At 40.7% G+C, this 15,301-nt stretch overlaps 1 protein-coding gene and 1 pseudogene across 1 annotated transcript; one reads left to right on the forward strand and one right to left on the reverse strand.

Moving 5' to 3' along the window:
* Positions 1-743: 743 nt before the first annotated feature.
* On the reverse strand, positions 744-2,157 carry LOC148039371 (uncharacterized). The gene is made up of 2 exons (XM_087675244.1): positions 2,001-2,157; positions 744-1,916 (listed from the first exon to the last, which is right to left on the reverse strand). The coding sequence occupies exons 1-2, from the start codon at positions 2,010-2,012 to the stop codon at positions 1,032-1,034; spliced, it is 897 nt and encodes a 298-aa protein (XP_087531370.1). The 5' UTR covers positions 2,013-2,157; the 3' UTR covers positions 744-1,031.
* A 1,312-nt stretch (positions 2,158-3,469) lies between these two features.
* Positions 3,470-12,579, forward strand: LOC148039372 (mannosyl-oligosaccharide 1,2-alpha-mannosidase MNS3-like; annotated as a pseudogene).
* Positions 12,580-15,301: the final 2,722 nt, after the last annotated feature.

Consider the following 15,301-nt stretch of genomic DNA (forward strand, 5'->3'; position numbering starts at 1 on the left):
ATATGAAAAGGTGATGTGACATGTTAAAAAAATTTAGTTGACGTATAATCAAATAGCCTCCAAAGGATTCACTAATATGGGGGTCATGCTAGCTAGCTGTAATAAATTAAGGAAAATGGAGACCTCCTTCATCACACAACAAAGTAGAAAGTACGAACATCAAGCAAGTGAAATTTCACCTATAACATGACAACTCAAGCTTGCAATACAAACAACAAGCTTTCTCCTTGCTCTGTGTGTCAAGAACATCAAGAAACACTCCATGATTTGTGAAACCATGTTAGAGTGAGTAGTGGGAAAGACATAAAGGATAGTAGATAGACATCTCCTTGAAATTAACAATTTGCCCCATACACTCTACGCAAGAGGGGTCCCTAAACTATTCTTTACAAGTGAAAAATTGATCTTTATTATTCACAAAAATACATTTTAGTTGATCTATTCTTCACAAAATACACTAAAATGTATGAAAAAGGATAGTCCCACTCAAAATCCATCATTTTTGCGAAGGAAGGGTGGCCATCAAAAGTACACACACGCTACTCAATATGGAGATTTTCGAAAGTGTAAGTAACCCCACCTTGAGAGAATCAACCGTCCTCAATCGCCCAAAACCAAAGCTACAATGGCCAATTCTTAGATATGCTCGATGCTTATGGAGGATTGGAGATGCTTTGAAAAGTGTAACATACCCCACCTTGAAGGAATCAATCAATATATCCTTGATGGCGCAGACACGGAGGTGCAATGACCAGCTCTCAAATATAACGTGCTCACAAATCAAACAAACAAAGAAACCAAACCGTCGGGTAGCATTTTCATCGAGCCTAACATACCCCCATATCGCAAGAATTAATCATCTTCAATTACACGAGCATGAAGGTTCAATGACTCGACAAAAACGCCCCAAAAAAAAGAAAGCTAGAGAAACCGAGGAAGAATTATTTAGGCCACTTGTATTGCCTGTACAAGGGAGGGAAAGTCTTCCCGTGAAAACCAAAGGCTTATTCATGAAAACCGGAGGATTCGCTTTACCCGACCGTCTGAAAGTTCTCAATGACACGCTCAGCAGGGATGATCGTGGAGCCAGCCAGATAGGAAGCATACGCACTCACAGACGAGCTCCTCATGCGATAAGTGGCCGTTGTTATGTAGAGATACTCGCTAGAGGAGTCAGTAGTACCTTTCAGAAACCCGTTGTTCTGCACTGTGCGGCTCATTCCCACGATAGAGAAGCAGAGCGTACTAGCTGGGTCTCTGTTAGGGCGTTCAGTCGTGGGAGCCGGAAGATTCACGTTGTTGTAGCCTACGTCAACCACGCTATTGGTGGTCACGTTCTTGGTGACGCGCTCCGCAGCCGCTCTGATGGTATTCGCGATGCGATCTTTCAGGCCTTGGCCCGCCTCCCCCATAGCCGCCAAAACCACATCTGCCACGGCGCTGACAAGGCCCTCACAGTCCAGGCTAGTGTTTACCACCTGTCGAGTGTCCATGACCGCCAGCGTCAGATAAGCATAGTACAAGTCTACCTCCTCTAGGAAGCGTAGGAACGCGGCGTGCTGCTCCGCGGCCAATTCAGGGGTGTTAGCTGCTCCAGCTGCCGCGGGGTTATAGCCGGCAGTCACTCGGGCAGTCTCCAGGATAGTAGCTAGGATATCCGGGTGGTTGTCTTCGTTGCGGTAGTACTCCTCCTCGGGCTTCACATCTATCGGGGGTGGTAAAATCCTTGCAGCGGTGGTCAGCATGGCGGAGCCATCTGTCTTCCCCACGCTCACCCCCGCTCGCGTGAGAGCCTCATTGCTATAGAGGGAGCGATAGACCGAGGCCGCCGAGATAAGCGGTGCCTTGCCAGCGCTGTCGCTAGCCTTTGCAGCACGCAGGAAGCGAGCCCGATTCTCTACAGCCCAAACTGGAACCTGCAACAAAAACGCAGCACGTAGGGGTTAGAAAGAGGTGGCCGTGTCGTGGCATGGACAGCTCTTTCATAACAATATACGCACCTGGGAGCCCATCTTCAATTAGCAGCAAGCAAGCAGTCGAATGACTTAAAACTGATGCGGGTGAACTTTGGTGTGAACCAGAGGTACTTAAAGAAAACCAACCCACACACACGCACTCACGCATGTACACGTCATACCAGCTTTCTTTTAAGACAATCATATACAAGAGAGACCTCACATCCACACCTCTTTACGGATACTACAATTTGAGGATAAAACTCAAGTTTGTTGGGGTTAGAAGTTGTTTTTTCCTACTTAGGCTTTCTAGCTCTACAAATTCTTCAGCATTTCGACTTTTGCTGGGAAGTTTCTCGATTTCGGTTTCTAGTTCTACAGTTGTTCTGGAGTAGTATCCTTTCCTTACCTTTATTAGTTTATCTTTGAGCACCCCAAAATCTTCTCTGAGCCCTCCATAAATGGCGTCTAGTCTTGCTAGCCACAACCACCATAGAATTTCTACTCTGATCATCGTCCACAAACTATTTGAGCACCTGACCCATTCACCAATAAGTAAACTTTTGTATGACCAAGGAGCTCTTCCTTCATGACTTTTTATGAGCTTCTTGATATGATCCAGAGTAGAAACAATACATTCACATTGAAAGAAAATGTGGATGTTGTTCTCTTCTTTTTTGCATCTCTGGCTGAGCCCATTCCCTTTGTTTACTTTGAGAGCCTTCTTGTTGGTCTAGATTGCTCTGTATGCTATAAGCCAAGCCAAGTAGGACTTCTTTGGCTCTATATTTCTACTTTCACGGTCTTTACAACACACTAGTCCTTTTATCACAATCTAGGCTAGCAAATATGATATCTTGCCTAAAGGGTCCCCACTGTCCCGCTCCATTTGGAAGAGTTGGTTAAAGATGAAGAATGTGATTCCCTCTGGCAATCTACAGAAGAGTTTGTAGCCACCATTGATTGGGCTACCATTAGAGCAAGAACAGGAAGAAGAGGCTTCGAAGCTCCACAAGAAGGGAGTGAAATCATGGAAAGACGTTTGAGATCAATATTGGAAGTCATACCAGCTTTTGAAAGAGGAATTTGATCCTCATCACTAAATGGCACAGGCCGCCATTGAAGTAACGTAAAGGGATTGATGGTGAGAAAACTACCGCGATTTGGGAGAGGCTTCTAAAACCGTCCGATGGAGATTGTTTTAAACCATGCCACTAATGAAATCTGAACCATGCCAAAGAGCTAAACTATGCCACTAATGAAATCTGACATAGATGGCTATGTGGCACCTTCTTGAATGCCACGTAGGATGACGAGAGGGGGCTCGAGCGGGAAAATTCAAAAATTCTCGCAGCTCAGTGTGTGTACACAGTGTCCTCTTCCATCCATACTCTCTCTCTCTCTCTCACACACACACACACACACACATGCACACAATGGCTACCACCAATGGTTGAAGGTTTAGAATAGCGAAGACGTATGTCTTTTATGCTACTCGGATCAGGATTGACAACATGTGTGAAGCTACAAATGGCCCCCAAAGACTAGCAAAAGCTTTGGGGGATTGGCTCATGGCACCCTTTACATTGAGCTTGACAACCATCCCCTACTCAGATGTAGTGTTGAGATCTAATTCTACTCATGTTGCAGATACATACGGTAGGGCAAGCGGCACATCTGAGGCCCCAAATCTACAAATGGAGTTTGGATATTTGAGTGAAGTTTTTGGTGACCCTAAGAATGATGCCGCTACCATGCGTGTTCTAGAGCATTTCAAAGGCTTGCCTAAAACAGATGGCCTAGTTCCCATCTACATAAGGTAATTTGCTTCTAATTTTCAATAAGAGCGATATGTGCATTCTGGTGGTGCCAATCACAATTGCAAACATTGACAAATGCAAACAAACTCTTAAGCAAGTACAACAGATCTTTATGTGTAAATGGGTGAAGTTATGCCAAATTGCTTAATGACGCCGCCCCCCCCCCCCCCCCCCTGGGGGCTTGTTTGGATGTGGGTGATCTCTTGAGTCAAGCTTTTTCATGTAAGATTTGGTTGTTTTTTGGGAGGCTGTAAATGTTTCCCTTTCACTTCAACTTTTCTTTTCTTGCCAATTCACTACGTGATCTTGTATCTTGTTTTGCAATGTGCAATGTGCGGGCCTTAAGAGCCCATCTTCAGGCTTATGAGCACTTTTCACAAGTGCCTAACATTAGAATGCAACCCGTATGATGTCATAGAGCTTCCTAGTCTCAAAATTCAAGGCTATGAGAGGATTGCCATAGGAAAACTTATGTCACTTTATTACGTGGAAGTCTCTTGACCTGAAGCAAAAGTAGGCAATGGAAGCACGTTAAAGGAAGCACAATTTTCCTCATCCTATTCATCCCTACCTTATCAAATTGTGCCTGGGTCTCCCTGGTGTTTTCTTCAAATGCAAGCTATTTGCATTCACAGTAGGTTTCAAAGAGAATCTCTTCCATTTACCATGGAAACCCACAAGATCTGAAGAACAAGTGAATAGTATTCTTTTATCAATTCAATGGCATTCATACAAGTCAAGCAAGGTAGGAGACTTATAGATGAGCCAGATCCTCTTTGCGATTGCAAGTACTGCCCGATTATGGCCTTGATGCAAGGAGTATGTGAAATTATGGTGGAGACCAACATAGATGATATAAACTTATTTTCTCTACTTGAATTGAACACCTACAAATTGTTGGTTTTGTCTTGCTAGCATTTCTGCAATTGTTTTCAATGTCCATTGTCGCATCCTTATGTGATAGGTTAATATTATTTGTGATCCTTTATCATTTGCAATAACTACATGGTGTTGTAGGCTTGACCTTTATCCTCCATCCATTATAGCTAATGACCTATCTCACATGGCTTGTGTAGTCCACACTTTGGACACTTCTATGGAGGAAACATCAAGCTAGGCTCTTGTGGGACAATAGTTATTATGAGTACTTGCTAAAAGTATGGCCGAGGCAAGGTGGCGTTGTTTCAAACAACGAGTACATTAGCTTTTTACGTGACATGTATGAGGAGGCTATGGAAGGGGTAAAATGCCACTTGCTTAAGAAGTCAAAACCAAATGGTTTAACATTTGTTTGACCACTACTTGGAGGTTTGATGGGTGATTTTAGTCCCAAAATGGATAATGTGGTATGCTTTCTTCTTGTATGATTGCAATGAGTTTTTCTTACAGTACCTTTGTGTAGATTTGCCATCTTGTTTTTGTTTTTAAAGTGTGTTTCTTAGCTGGGAACTTGGCCTTGGGCACAACATGGGGATTGGCAAAACAACAAGCCATACACAGGGTTTTGTTTATTGCTCATGACAAAGAAAACTTTCAACTGGCACAAGATTTGGCCAAGACTTGCTATGAGATGTATGTTGTGAGTGCCATTGGTCTTGCTCCTGAAATTGCCTACTTCCATATGGATGTAATCCACCATCCCTCTTCAATTTGTTGTAGCATGTGTATGGGTGCATATTATAACAATGGCACATGCAGAGTTGTAAGGAGTTTATGTTGATGTACATGCAAGAGGCATACCTTGAGGGGTCGAGTGGAGAAAACACATATGCAAAATTTAGAGAAGATATCATTATCAATCCTCTTGATTGACACAATATTCTGCATCATGAAACTATGGAGTTGTTGTTCATTTTGTATTGACTAACTCAAGACTCTAAGTAAGCCCTTGCCGGTTCATCGAGCAAACTGAAAGTTTAGAGATATAATTGTAGTCTTAATCACTACTTTATCTATCAACAATTATAGGGAGTGGGGATGGATGATTTTTCAAGCCTTCAAGCACAACAAAAAAATTCAGAGTGGTGGTTTTAGCTCTCTTGATGATGTGATTGTCATTCTAGCCCCAAAGTGTGACAAGATGGAGCTCTTCTTCTTGGGAGAGACATTGAAATACCTGTATCTCCTTTTTTTTAAGAGGGAAAATTAGACATGTGTGTGCTTCTCACCTCCCAACCTATATATCCTAGAGATGCTAATTAAGGCTCCTCTAAGAGACGGTTCCCACAAGCTTATGGGAAAAAAATATCTCCCATCCCCTAAACCTCCCTTCACACTTCCTTGATATATTCCCCCAAGCTAGGACCTTGGCTAACTAGCCCTTGTCCATGCACACACGCAAAAACGTCCTATCTAGGCTAACCAGGCCTCATACAAGATTCTTTTATTTTCTTGCTTTTCTTGCTTATTTATTTTATTTTTCTGGCTTATTTGTCTAGCATTCTCTCCCCCTTTGAAAATCATCGTCCTCAATGATCAATTGTGGGAGATGTTGACGAATCAAAGCTTCATATTCCTAGGTAGCATCCGTCAAGGGAAGACCCTTCCAGGAAACTAGAAACTCCCGAAGAGTATGATTATGCAATCGTTTCTTTCTTTGGTCTAGTATCTTGTCTGGACTATGGTTAGAGGATGCATCTTCCTACAAAGAAATAAGACCATCAATCAAGTTAGTATCACAAGAAATAAAATGTTTGAGCTTACTAACATGAAAGACCGGATGGACATGACAACCTAGTGGAAGCTCAAACCAGTAAGCTACATCACTAAGCTTTTGAACAATCTGCCAAGGTCCACACAACCGAGGCGAAAGCTTAGGAAACTTTCCAATAGATAAAGAGGTGGAGTTTAACGAAACTTGGAAAAAAACTTTTCTCTGACATTAAACATGCGAGGGGATCTTCTCTGATCCATATAATGCTTAGCTATGCTAGCAGCTTGTCTTTAGCAAATTGCAAATTATGTTGGATTAAAGAAAGGAATTCAGCTGCACTTGGGCATTTGTTAGATATGCCTATGGTAGCAGGAGCTGGAGGAGACATACCATAATTCATCTCAAAGGGGGATAAACAAGTGCCCTAATAAGGTCGATTATTATAAGCAAATTCAAGGAGGGGTAAATAAATGTCCCAATCAGATTGCTTATCAGAGACATATGCACGTAGAATGTCTTTGAGAATTTGATTAACTCTTTCTAGGAAGGCCAGATTTTGGGGATGGTCACCCAAACTCATGTTCAAAGAAACATGTCGTTTAGAGAAAAAATTGTCTCCATAAATGACCAGTAAAACATACATCTCTGTCTGAGACAATAGAAGAAGGCATCCCATGAAGGTGAAACACATTCTAAATAAACAAATCAACAACCTGTTGAGCTTCCACAGTTTCTTTAGAAGGAATAAAATGAGCCATCTTGCTCAAACGATCAACTACCACGAGGATAGTATCTTTCTAGGAATGGGTTCTAGGTAACCCAACAATAAAGTCCATGGACACACTTTGCCAATTTGATTCCGGAATCTATAATGGATGAAGTAATCTTGGAGTTTTATTTATTTTGGCTTTAATAGCTTGACATTCAAAACACTGTTGGACATACTTGTGGACATCTTTGTGTAGATGGGGCCACCAAAACGTCTGTCTAACCAACTGGATGGTTTTGTCCTAACTAGGATGGCCCACACATGGACTATCGTGGTTTTCTTGTAACACTTTAGTTCTAAGATCTCGCGCGCTAGGAACATAAATCTTGCCTTTTCATTTAGCCCACCCATTCTCCACTCAAAACTTGGTGAACAAACTTGCTTTAACTTTGAGTGGAGAGATAGACGAGGCTAACTTTGCACTATCAAGAGTAGACCTAACTTGCTCTGCAAAAAGGTCATCTTTCTGAACATCCTTGATGTCTTGAAGTAAAGAGCTTTATAAAATAGTAAAGCTCATAGTATGAACAATGCGTAATAAGGCATCCGCGACAACATTATCACGACCCTTGTGATAAAGAATTTCCATGTGAAATTCTTGCATCAACTCAGTCCATCGACCCTGTTGGCCACAAAGATTTGGCTAACTACAAAAATATTTAAGAGTATGATGATTGGTATACACTTGAAATTGGGCTCCATACAAATAATGGCACCAAATCTTAAGAGCATGTATGATAGCATACAATTCTTGCTCATGTACTGGCCAATTCTATTGCACTGGAGAAAGCTTCTTGCTTTCAAAAGCAACAGGCCTACCGTCTTGGTTTAGCATGGTGCCAATAGCCACCATCCACTAGCATCAGTCTCTAGTTCAAAAGGTTTCTCTGGGTCTATTATTTTTAAGACCAGAGCCATGGAAACTACTTGTTTCAAAGAGTCAAAACTATCTTGTTGCATAGGGGTCCAAGTATACAACACCTGATCTTGCAACAAATCTATCATAGGAGCAACTATATAAGAATAGTACTCTATGAATTTACGATAAAAATCAAATAATCCTAAAAAGGATCATAATTGAGAAACATTATGAGGAACTAGCCATGCTAAAATAACAGCCACTTTCTTGGGATCCATACGTATCCCATTAGCAAAAACAATATGACCTAGATATTCAATTTTTGCAAGGCATAAAAAGGTTTTCTCATAATTGGCAAACAAACTTTGTTGCTGCAATGCTTGAAATACATAATTCAAGTGAATCTCATGCTCTATGAGGTTCTTGCTATATACGAGCACATCATCAATGAAATCCACAACAAATTTACCCATAAATGGTCGTAAAATATCATTCATCAACATCATAAACATAGCTAGAGCATTAGTTAAACCAAATGGCATGACTAAATACTCATATTGACCAAAACGAGTTCTGAAAGTAGTTTTATATACATCCTCATCTCTTACTCTAATATGGTGATAACCACTCTTAAGATCCATTTTACTAAATATAGTGGCTCCCGCAAGAGCATCTAAGAGATCATCAATCCTCGGCATGGGGTATCGATGCTTTACAATAACTTTATTTAATGTGTGGTAATCCACGCACATGCAAAAAGATCCATCCTTCTTGACAAGTAAGATAGGTGAGGCAAAAGGGGAAAAGGTAGGACGGATGAGCCCTTTGTTGAGATACTCATCAATCACCTTTCTTACCTCAGTCTCCTCTTTAATGTTCATACGGTAAGGTGGTCGAGTAACTGGATTAGCCCCTGGCACAAGCTCTATATGGTGCTCCACATTCCTGCGAGGAGGTAATCCAATAGGAAGCTCAATTTTAAAAACATCAGCAAACTCTGCCTTAATCTTACTAGAAAGACTAAGAGCAGGGGTGGTGGAGCTCCCACTAGCTTGTGAATCCATAACTAGGTTCACATTATCTAAATAACATAAATATAAAAGCTTACATTCTAACTTGAGCATCTTGGTGGCCTTCAAGAGCTTTGCTTCTGAGAGATCCGGCTTTTCGCGAATTAACAATCGGCGCTCGTCATGCTTAAACTATATGACATGAGAAGAGAAGCCTATGGTAGGCTTCTTCCACGCATGCCATTGCTTGCCAAGAACCATGTCAAATCTTGCAAGCTTAGTGATTTCAAAATCCATTCTCTCTTGATATGACTAGATCATGAATGGGAGGTCAGCCACTTGGTGATCCCATATCTCTGTGCCTTTGCCATCAGCCAACTCCATGGTATATCTATAGTTAGAAGGCTGTGTCTGGAGGTGAAGCTTCTTGACAAGATGAGAACTGATTACATTGTGAGTTGATCTTGTATCAAAGAGAATCTTTATGGGTTGCTCTTGCGCATAACCCTTTAATACAATCAACTCTGTGTTCGGAAACAGATATCTCTGTTGTGGCACAGGCGACAAGACTGCATCTGGCACACTAGACACCTTCTTGGTGACCAAAATTGCTAGAATTCTTTGTGGAAAATTCTAATCCGCATCATCCAAAAGATCTTCCTCACTCTCTTTTGCTTCTTGCATGGGGTTTACAACCATACTAGCAGTGATCTTAGATTTCTTACAGAAATCTTTGAATTGATGTTGCCCTAGGCATCCATAGCATAGGCCTTCTTTCATTGCCTTGTCTCGCTGCTGCGGAGTGAGCATAGATCTATTGTAAGCCTTCTCAACCATTGCTGAGACTTTGCACTTATTTCCAACTGCGATCTTAATCATGTGAAGTTGTTTAGGCTCTTTACCCTTGCTTTCACTTGAAGAGGTTAAGGGGGTGACCGTAGAGGAAAAATGAGGTACTCTAGTCCATGAAGATCTCTGGCTATGTCCTGAGGGAAACTGCTTGCCATCTTCAAGGACTATAGCCAACTCAATGGCCTCATTCAATGTTTGGCACTTCTCTTTGCATACCAATGACCAAAGAGTCTCTGTAAGACCAAGAACAAACTTATGAACTTGTAGAAAATTGGGAATATGCTCTGGCACTTTCAACAAGATCTCTCGATATCTATCGGCATAATCTTGGACTGAATAGTTCTTTTATGACATAAAGAACCAAGAGTCCAAGGCTCTGTTGCGCTCATCTGGAGGGACAAAATTATTATAGAAAATGACTTTAAATTCCTTCCAGGTAGTGGGTTTAGCATTATCTTGCTCAACTTTACGCCACCACCTATGAGCGACGTCAAGCAAATTGTATGTCGCTTGTTGAATCTTAGCCACATCGTCCGTGATATTGCACAAATGGAAACACTGCTCCCACTTGGAGAGCCATTGCTCCACTGCATGAGGCATCAGTGACATAGTAGTGTGATTATACTTGGGGGGTTGTGAATCTTTGAGCTACCATCATGTCCTCCCAGGCATAAGGGGGTTCTAACACGACATCTGGCGCATCCAACATGGGTTTAGGCAACCCTTATGACTATGTAGTGTCCATACCCACCCTTAGGCTAGTCAATGTACGCATTTGCTCCAAAAGCATCTGCATATGTGTCTCCAGAATAGAGATATGTGCATTTACATTAGGTATAGTGGAGGTTTTCCCATTTTCTTGAATTTCTTCCATTTGATTATCTTGTTCCATGTTTGGTCATGAAAGAGTGTTGGTTTTGGATTGATTTTATTTTATTTTATTTTATTATGTTTTATGTTTATGTTTTTTTTTTTTGAAAGAGAAAAGACCAATTCCAAAGTAAGGCTAAGGCTTACAAACTTGCTTGCCAAACTCTCTATATACAAGAGAATTTACCACATAAACCAAATACATAAACTGACATCTTTAAAGACACCAAGCATATGCATAAAACTATGTTCAAAGGATGTACAAAATGCAGCCACAATATGTACAATCTTTTTCCTATATCATGCTCATCAAATAGCCACATTCAAGATGCATTATGCCCACAAAATCCTATGCATAAAGAGCCTTGCAAGAACACTAAGCAATAACCACTTATTTGACACTTGAAACACCAAAATCTCTACAAAGCATTAGCTACACACTGTTGTACATGCACTCCAATTCCCATTCTAATGTGTCGAAATGCTTTGCACCATACAAGTCTTCCAAGTGGCTTTATCTCGAAGTGGTTGAGTAGTGCTTACATGTGACGGAACCTTGTTTTGGGAGCACTTTTGGGACACTAATTTGTTGGAAAAAATTAACCCTTGGTTGCTCCAAAATTAGGCCTTCATGTGCTCTATATCCACTTGCACAAATGGCTCGTAAATCGGATCCCATTTGCTCTACTTATGCTTGTGCCAAGTTTGAGGTAGAAGGCGGTTGCACAAAAAATTCCCAACTCATGTGGAAGAAGGAAATGGAGGAGTCAAAGCTCATAGAAGCTTGGAAATGGGGGTACACACATCCCACATGCAAGGATAGCCTCTTAAAGTGGAGGGTTCATATAGCAAAGGAGGCCACACTCCTCATTGCACAAAAGTGTTGAAGGCTCAAGCTCTCTTCACGTTGGTGGTGGGTGATGCCCTTTCTCTCTCTTGGCGTGGGGCACATTCTCTCTCTATTGTGTGGATGAAAAACACCTTTTGCAACTCAAAAAGTGAGAAAGCACCCTCTCTCTAGATGCGAGACACATTCTCTCTCTATTGTGGACTTTGAAACACGCCTTTTGATGATGGGGAGAGCTCAAGGACACAACTTTTCATGAAAGGGACAAGCCTTGGAGCTCGTGAGCCTCCTGTCTCTTCCTTCTCTCTCTACTATGAGGGTACACACTCCTTTTGAGGCACAAAAAGGACTTCCCTTGAAGCTTGTGTGGGTCAAAGCCCAAGGTCTTGGGACTAGGAGAAGGACAAGTACCACCTCTCTCCAAGAAAAGGACTGTGCATCAATTTGAGGTGAGAGAGTAGAGTGAGAAGATAGGCTAAGCTTCCATTAATCCTTAATTCTTCCTTGAGGGTGAAACATGCATGCTCGGATACCAAGTTTAAGAGGGAAAATTAGACATGTGTGTGCTTCTCACCTCGCAACCTATGTATCCTAGAAATGCTAATTGAGGCCCCTCTAAGAGACGGTTCCCACAAGCTTATGGGAAAAAAATATCTCCCATCCCCTAAGCCTTTGTTCACACCTCCTTGATATATTTCCCCGAGCTAGGACCTTGGCTAACTAGCCCTTGTCCATGCACACACGCACAAACATCCGGTCTAGGCCAACCGGGCCTCGGACAAGATTCTTTTATTTTCTTGCTTTTCTTGCTTATTTATTTCATTTTTCTAGCTTATTTGTCTAACATTTTTGGAGACCCTTATGTGCTACCTTTATATGAATATGTATTCAACATGAAAGCCCAACCATTGTCAATGATTTTTGTAGCTATTACACATGTATAATGATGAGGCAAGAGGAAAGCAAGATCCTTAGGTGTGAAATTCTACCCGAATTCCATAGCCCTTGTGCATGAGAAGTCGCAGGCAAATGTGCCAAGTGCAAAGCACAGAGGAATCCCAATTTTGTTGTACTTAAGAGGTATATAAAGAATGAACTTTTGTGGATGAGTTGGGTCCCTAAACTAGGCCTTCACACCCTACGAGGTGATGGTGTAGTTGTTGCCTTTGCACGAGAGTGCTCGTATAATCTATAATGGATCAAAGTGACAAGCAAATGTAGTTGGATGCTCTATGGAAGCTCTTTTGATGCTAGTGATGAAAACACAAACAATTTAGTCAGCAGTGAGGAGAACACAAACAAAGCACAATTTGTTTATTGATTTATACATAATCATTAATTTATAACAACAAGAGGCTATTGATTCTAGTTAGAGGTGCAAAGTTGAGTAATTTTTATCACAGTATCATAATGTTGTAATTGCTGGTTGTTTTCAAATACAAAGCCCATTTTCTATTCTCGTTGTCGTGCTCTATAAAGAGTGCATTGATTGTTGTAGCTTATTGAAAAAAGAGGGTTCCTTCTTCTTCTCATGGAGATCTTTCACAACTCCTTGACACATTATCATATTGAACCATGTGTTACACTTATTGGTTATGGATCAACCATGGTTCTATTTCCAAATGACTTTCATTGTTAGTACATAGACAGATAACAATTTCAACATTTTGTGCACTCTCTTGGAGGATATGGATGGTTTTGTCAATATTACATCCATTGAAGCATAATCTTTATTCTCTACATTTGGAACCCTCTTCCATGGTGTTTGTGACCTTTGCTACTTCCATAGCAATAATGGCTATATGGTGGTTGGTTTTGTCATTTTGTTGCCTTGTTACAAGCCCTCGGATCAATGTGTGACTCGACATTGTGCACATCATGTATGGTGGCAATGTTGTGATGACATTTCATGCAAAACTTAAACTCTCCTTTTGTGTTCATAGGTCATAGCATCTTGCTCTTTGGATGATTCTTTTGCAGCATCTTAATTTTTGGATAATTTGTTCTAAAAAAGTTCACATGTATCTTTCTAGCCTCATCTTCTAAATAGCTTTCCAAGGACCTTGTGTCCAAGGTTTTTATTACCTAAAAATTGTTTTTCTTCCCTTTATCCTTTGCATATCTTGTTTAAGATCATTGTTATGGATGTTATGATCCTCAATTCACTTACATGTACAAGCAACATGATCATTTTTAGCATTTGATTGAGCATACTATTAGGGAGCTTCCTAGGGCCAATTTTGATGCATGTCATTTGGTTATGTACCACAAAAGATCTTACCTTGAATGGTGCCCTTGTGAGGGAAAGTTCTATATGGTCAAAGTGATGATGGATCACAAACAAGATAAGTTACACAATACCCACCTTTTGTGGTAGCTTGGTGAATGTCTACTTGAGCCAGTCAGCATGGTTTTCTATGAGAGTCTTTCTCATGATTGGGTACATTGTTGGTCTTATAGAAGGATGTGAGTCATAGATAAAAGCATCCATGAAGAGAAATATATGGTACTCCCAAATTTGATAGCTTCATGCATACAAGCAATCATAGGTATACAAATTTCTCCTTCAACTGGGCTTTTCTCTTTGGAGTGTTTGACTATGATGGATGCATGGAGCCCCATGAGACACCCCACTGGAAGTTTTGGACATTTTTTCTAGTGGGAATGGGACTTTTGTGTGTTTTCCCTTTTGTATTCAACATCATTGGAAGTTTTAGACAACTTCTTGTGGGAATAGAGCTTATTTCCCTATGTCTTCCACTCAAGTAGCCATCATCATGAGCTTTGGCCTACCTGATGAAGTGACATTGAGGATAGAGGATTGTTGGTAGCTGCCTACTCCCAAATGCACCTCCTTGTGTATACAATGCCTTCTTTATGGAGACTCATGATGTTTAGTGGGGATTCATCCAAAACATCTTATGCATCATGGATCTGGACATCAAATAATGCAATGATCATAAGCATGCACTTGTATTTTTTGCTACTTTCATTACATCAGTTGTAGTTTGTATGATACTCTTCGATTACATGGCTTTGCTATGTGACTTTATTTGGGAAATTCTCCAAGAAAAATTGTTGTGAGTAACTCCTACCTTCTGATGACTTTTACAATGTTTGGCCTCGCAAAAAAGAAAGTGTTTACTCATTTACGATATTTTTTGGAAAGATATCAAAAGAGGTGCTTCACCAGATGTTGGGCCCAAGTAGAATGAATTCATTTGTTGTGGAGTTGGTATCATCATCTCTTCTTGTATATGTAGAGAAGGTAGTTGGAGTTGGCATTGGATTTACTATATGTGTTTGAAAGAGGAGATAGAAGAATGAAAGTTTTCATATTTGGTGCGACTGTAGGAAGGTTTTAAAGTTAAGAAGGATTTCAAGACAATACAATTGACTAAGGATGTCATCAAAAATCTATTTTGATGCACTTTTAACCTCAATAATGATTTCATCTCTCTAGAACTTATCACTCTAGAAAGAGAAAATACCAAGGAGACCAATGTATATGATAGCAAGGATGTATTTAAGACCAATGGGAAGGGTCTAGAGGCTGGAACATCTTGCATAATTGTCTAAAAAATATTATCTTGAGTCTAAGGCAATTTTTAGAGCTCAAAACGAATAAGAACTACTCTCAAAATAGAATAATTATGGCTCAAAATG

The sequence above is a fragment of the Lygodium microphyllum genome, chromosome 3 (genome assembly GCF_053477565.2).
Source record: "Lygodium microphyllum isolate KBCC chromosome 3, Lygodium_microphyllum_v1.1.10, whole genome shotgun sequence".
Classification (NCBI taxonomy): domain Eukaryota; kingdom Viridiplantae; phylum Streptophyta; class Polypodiopsida; order Schizaeales; family Lygodiaceae; genus Lygodium; species Lygodium microphyllum.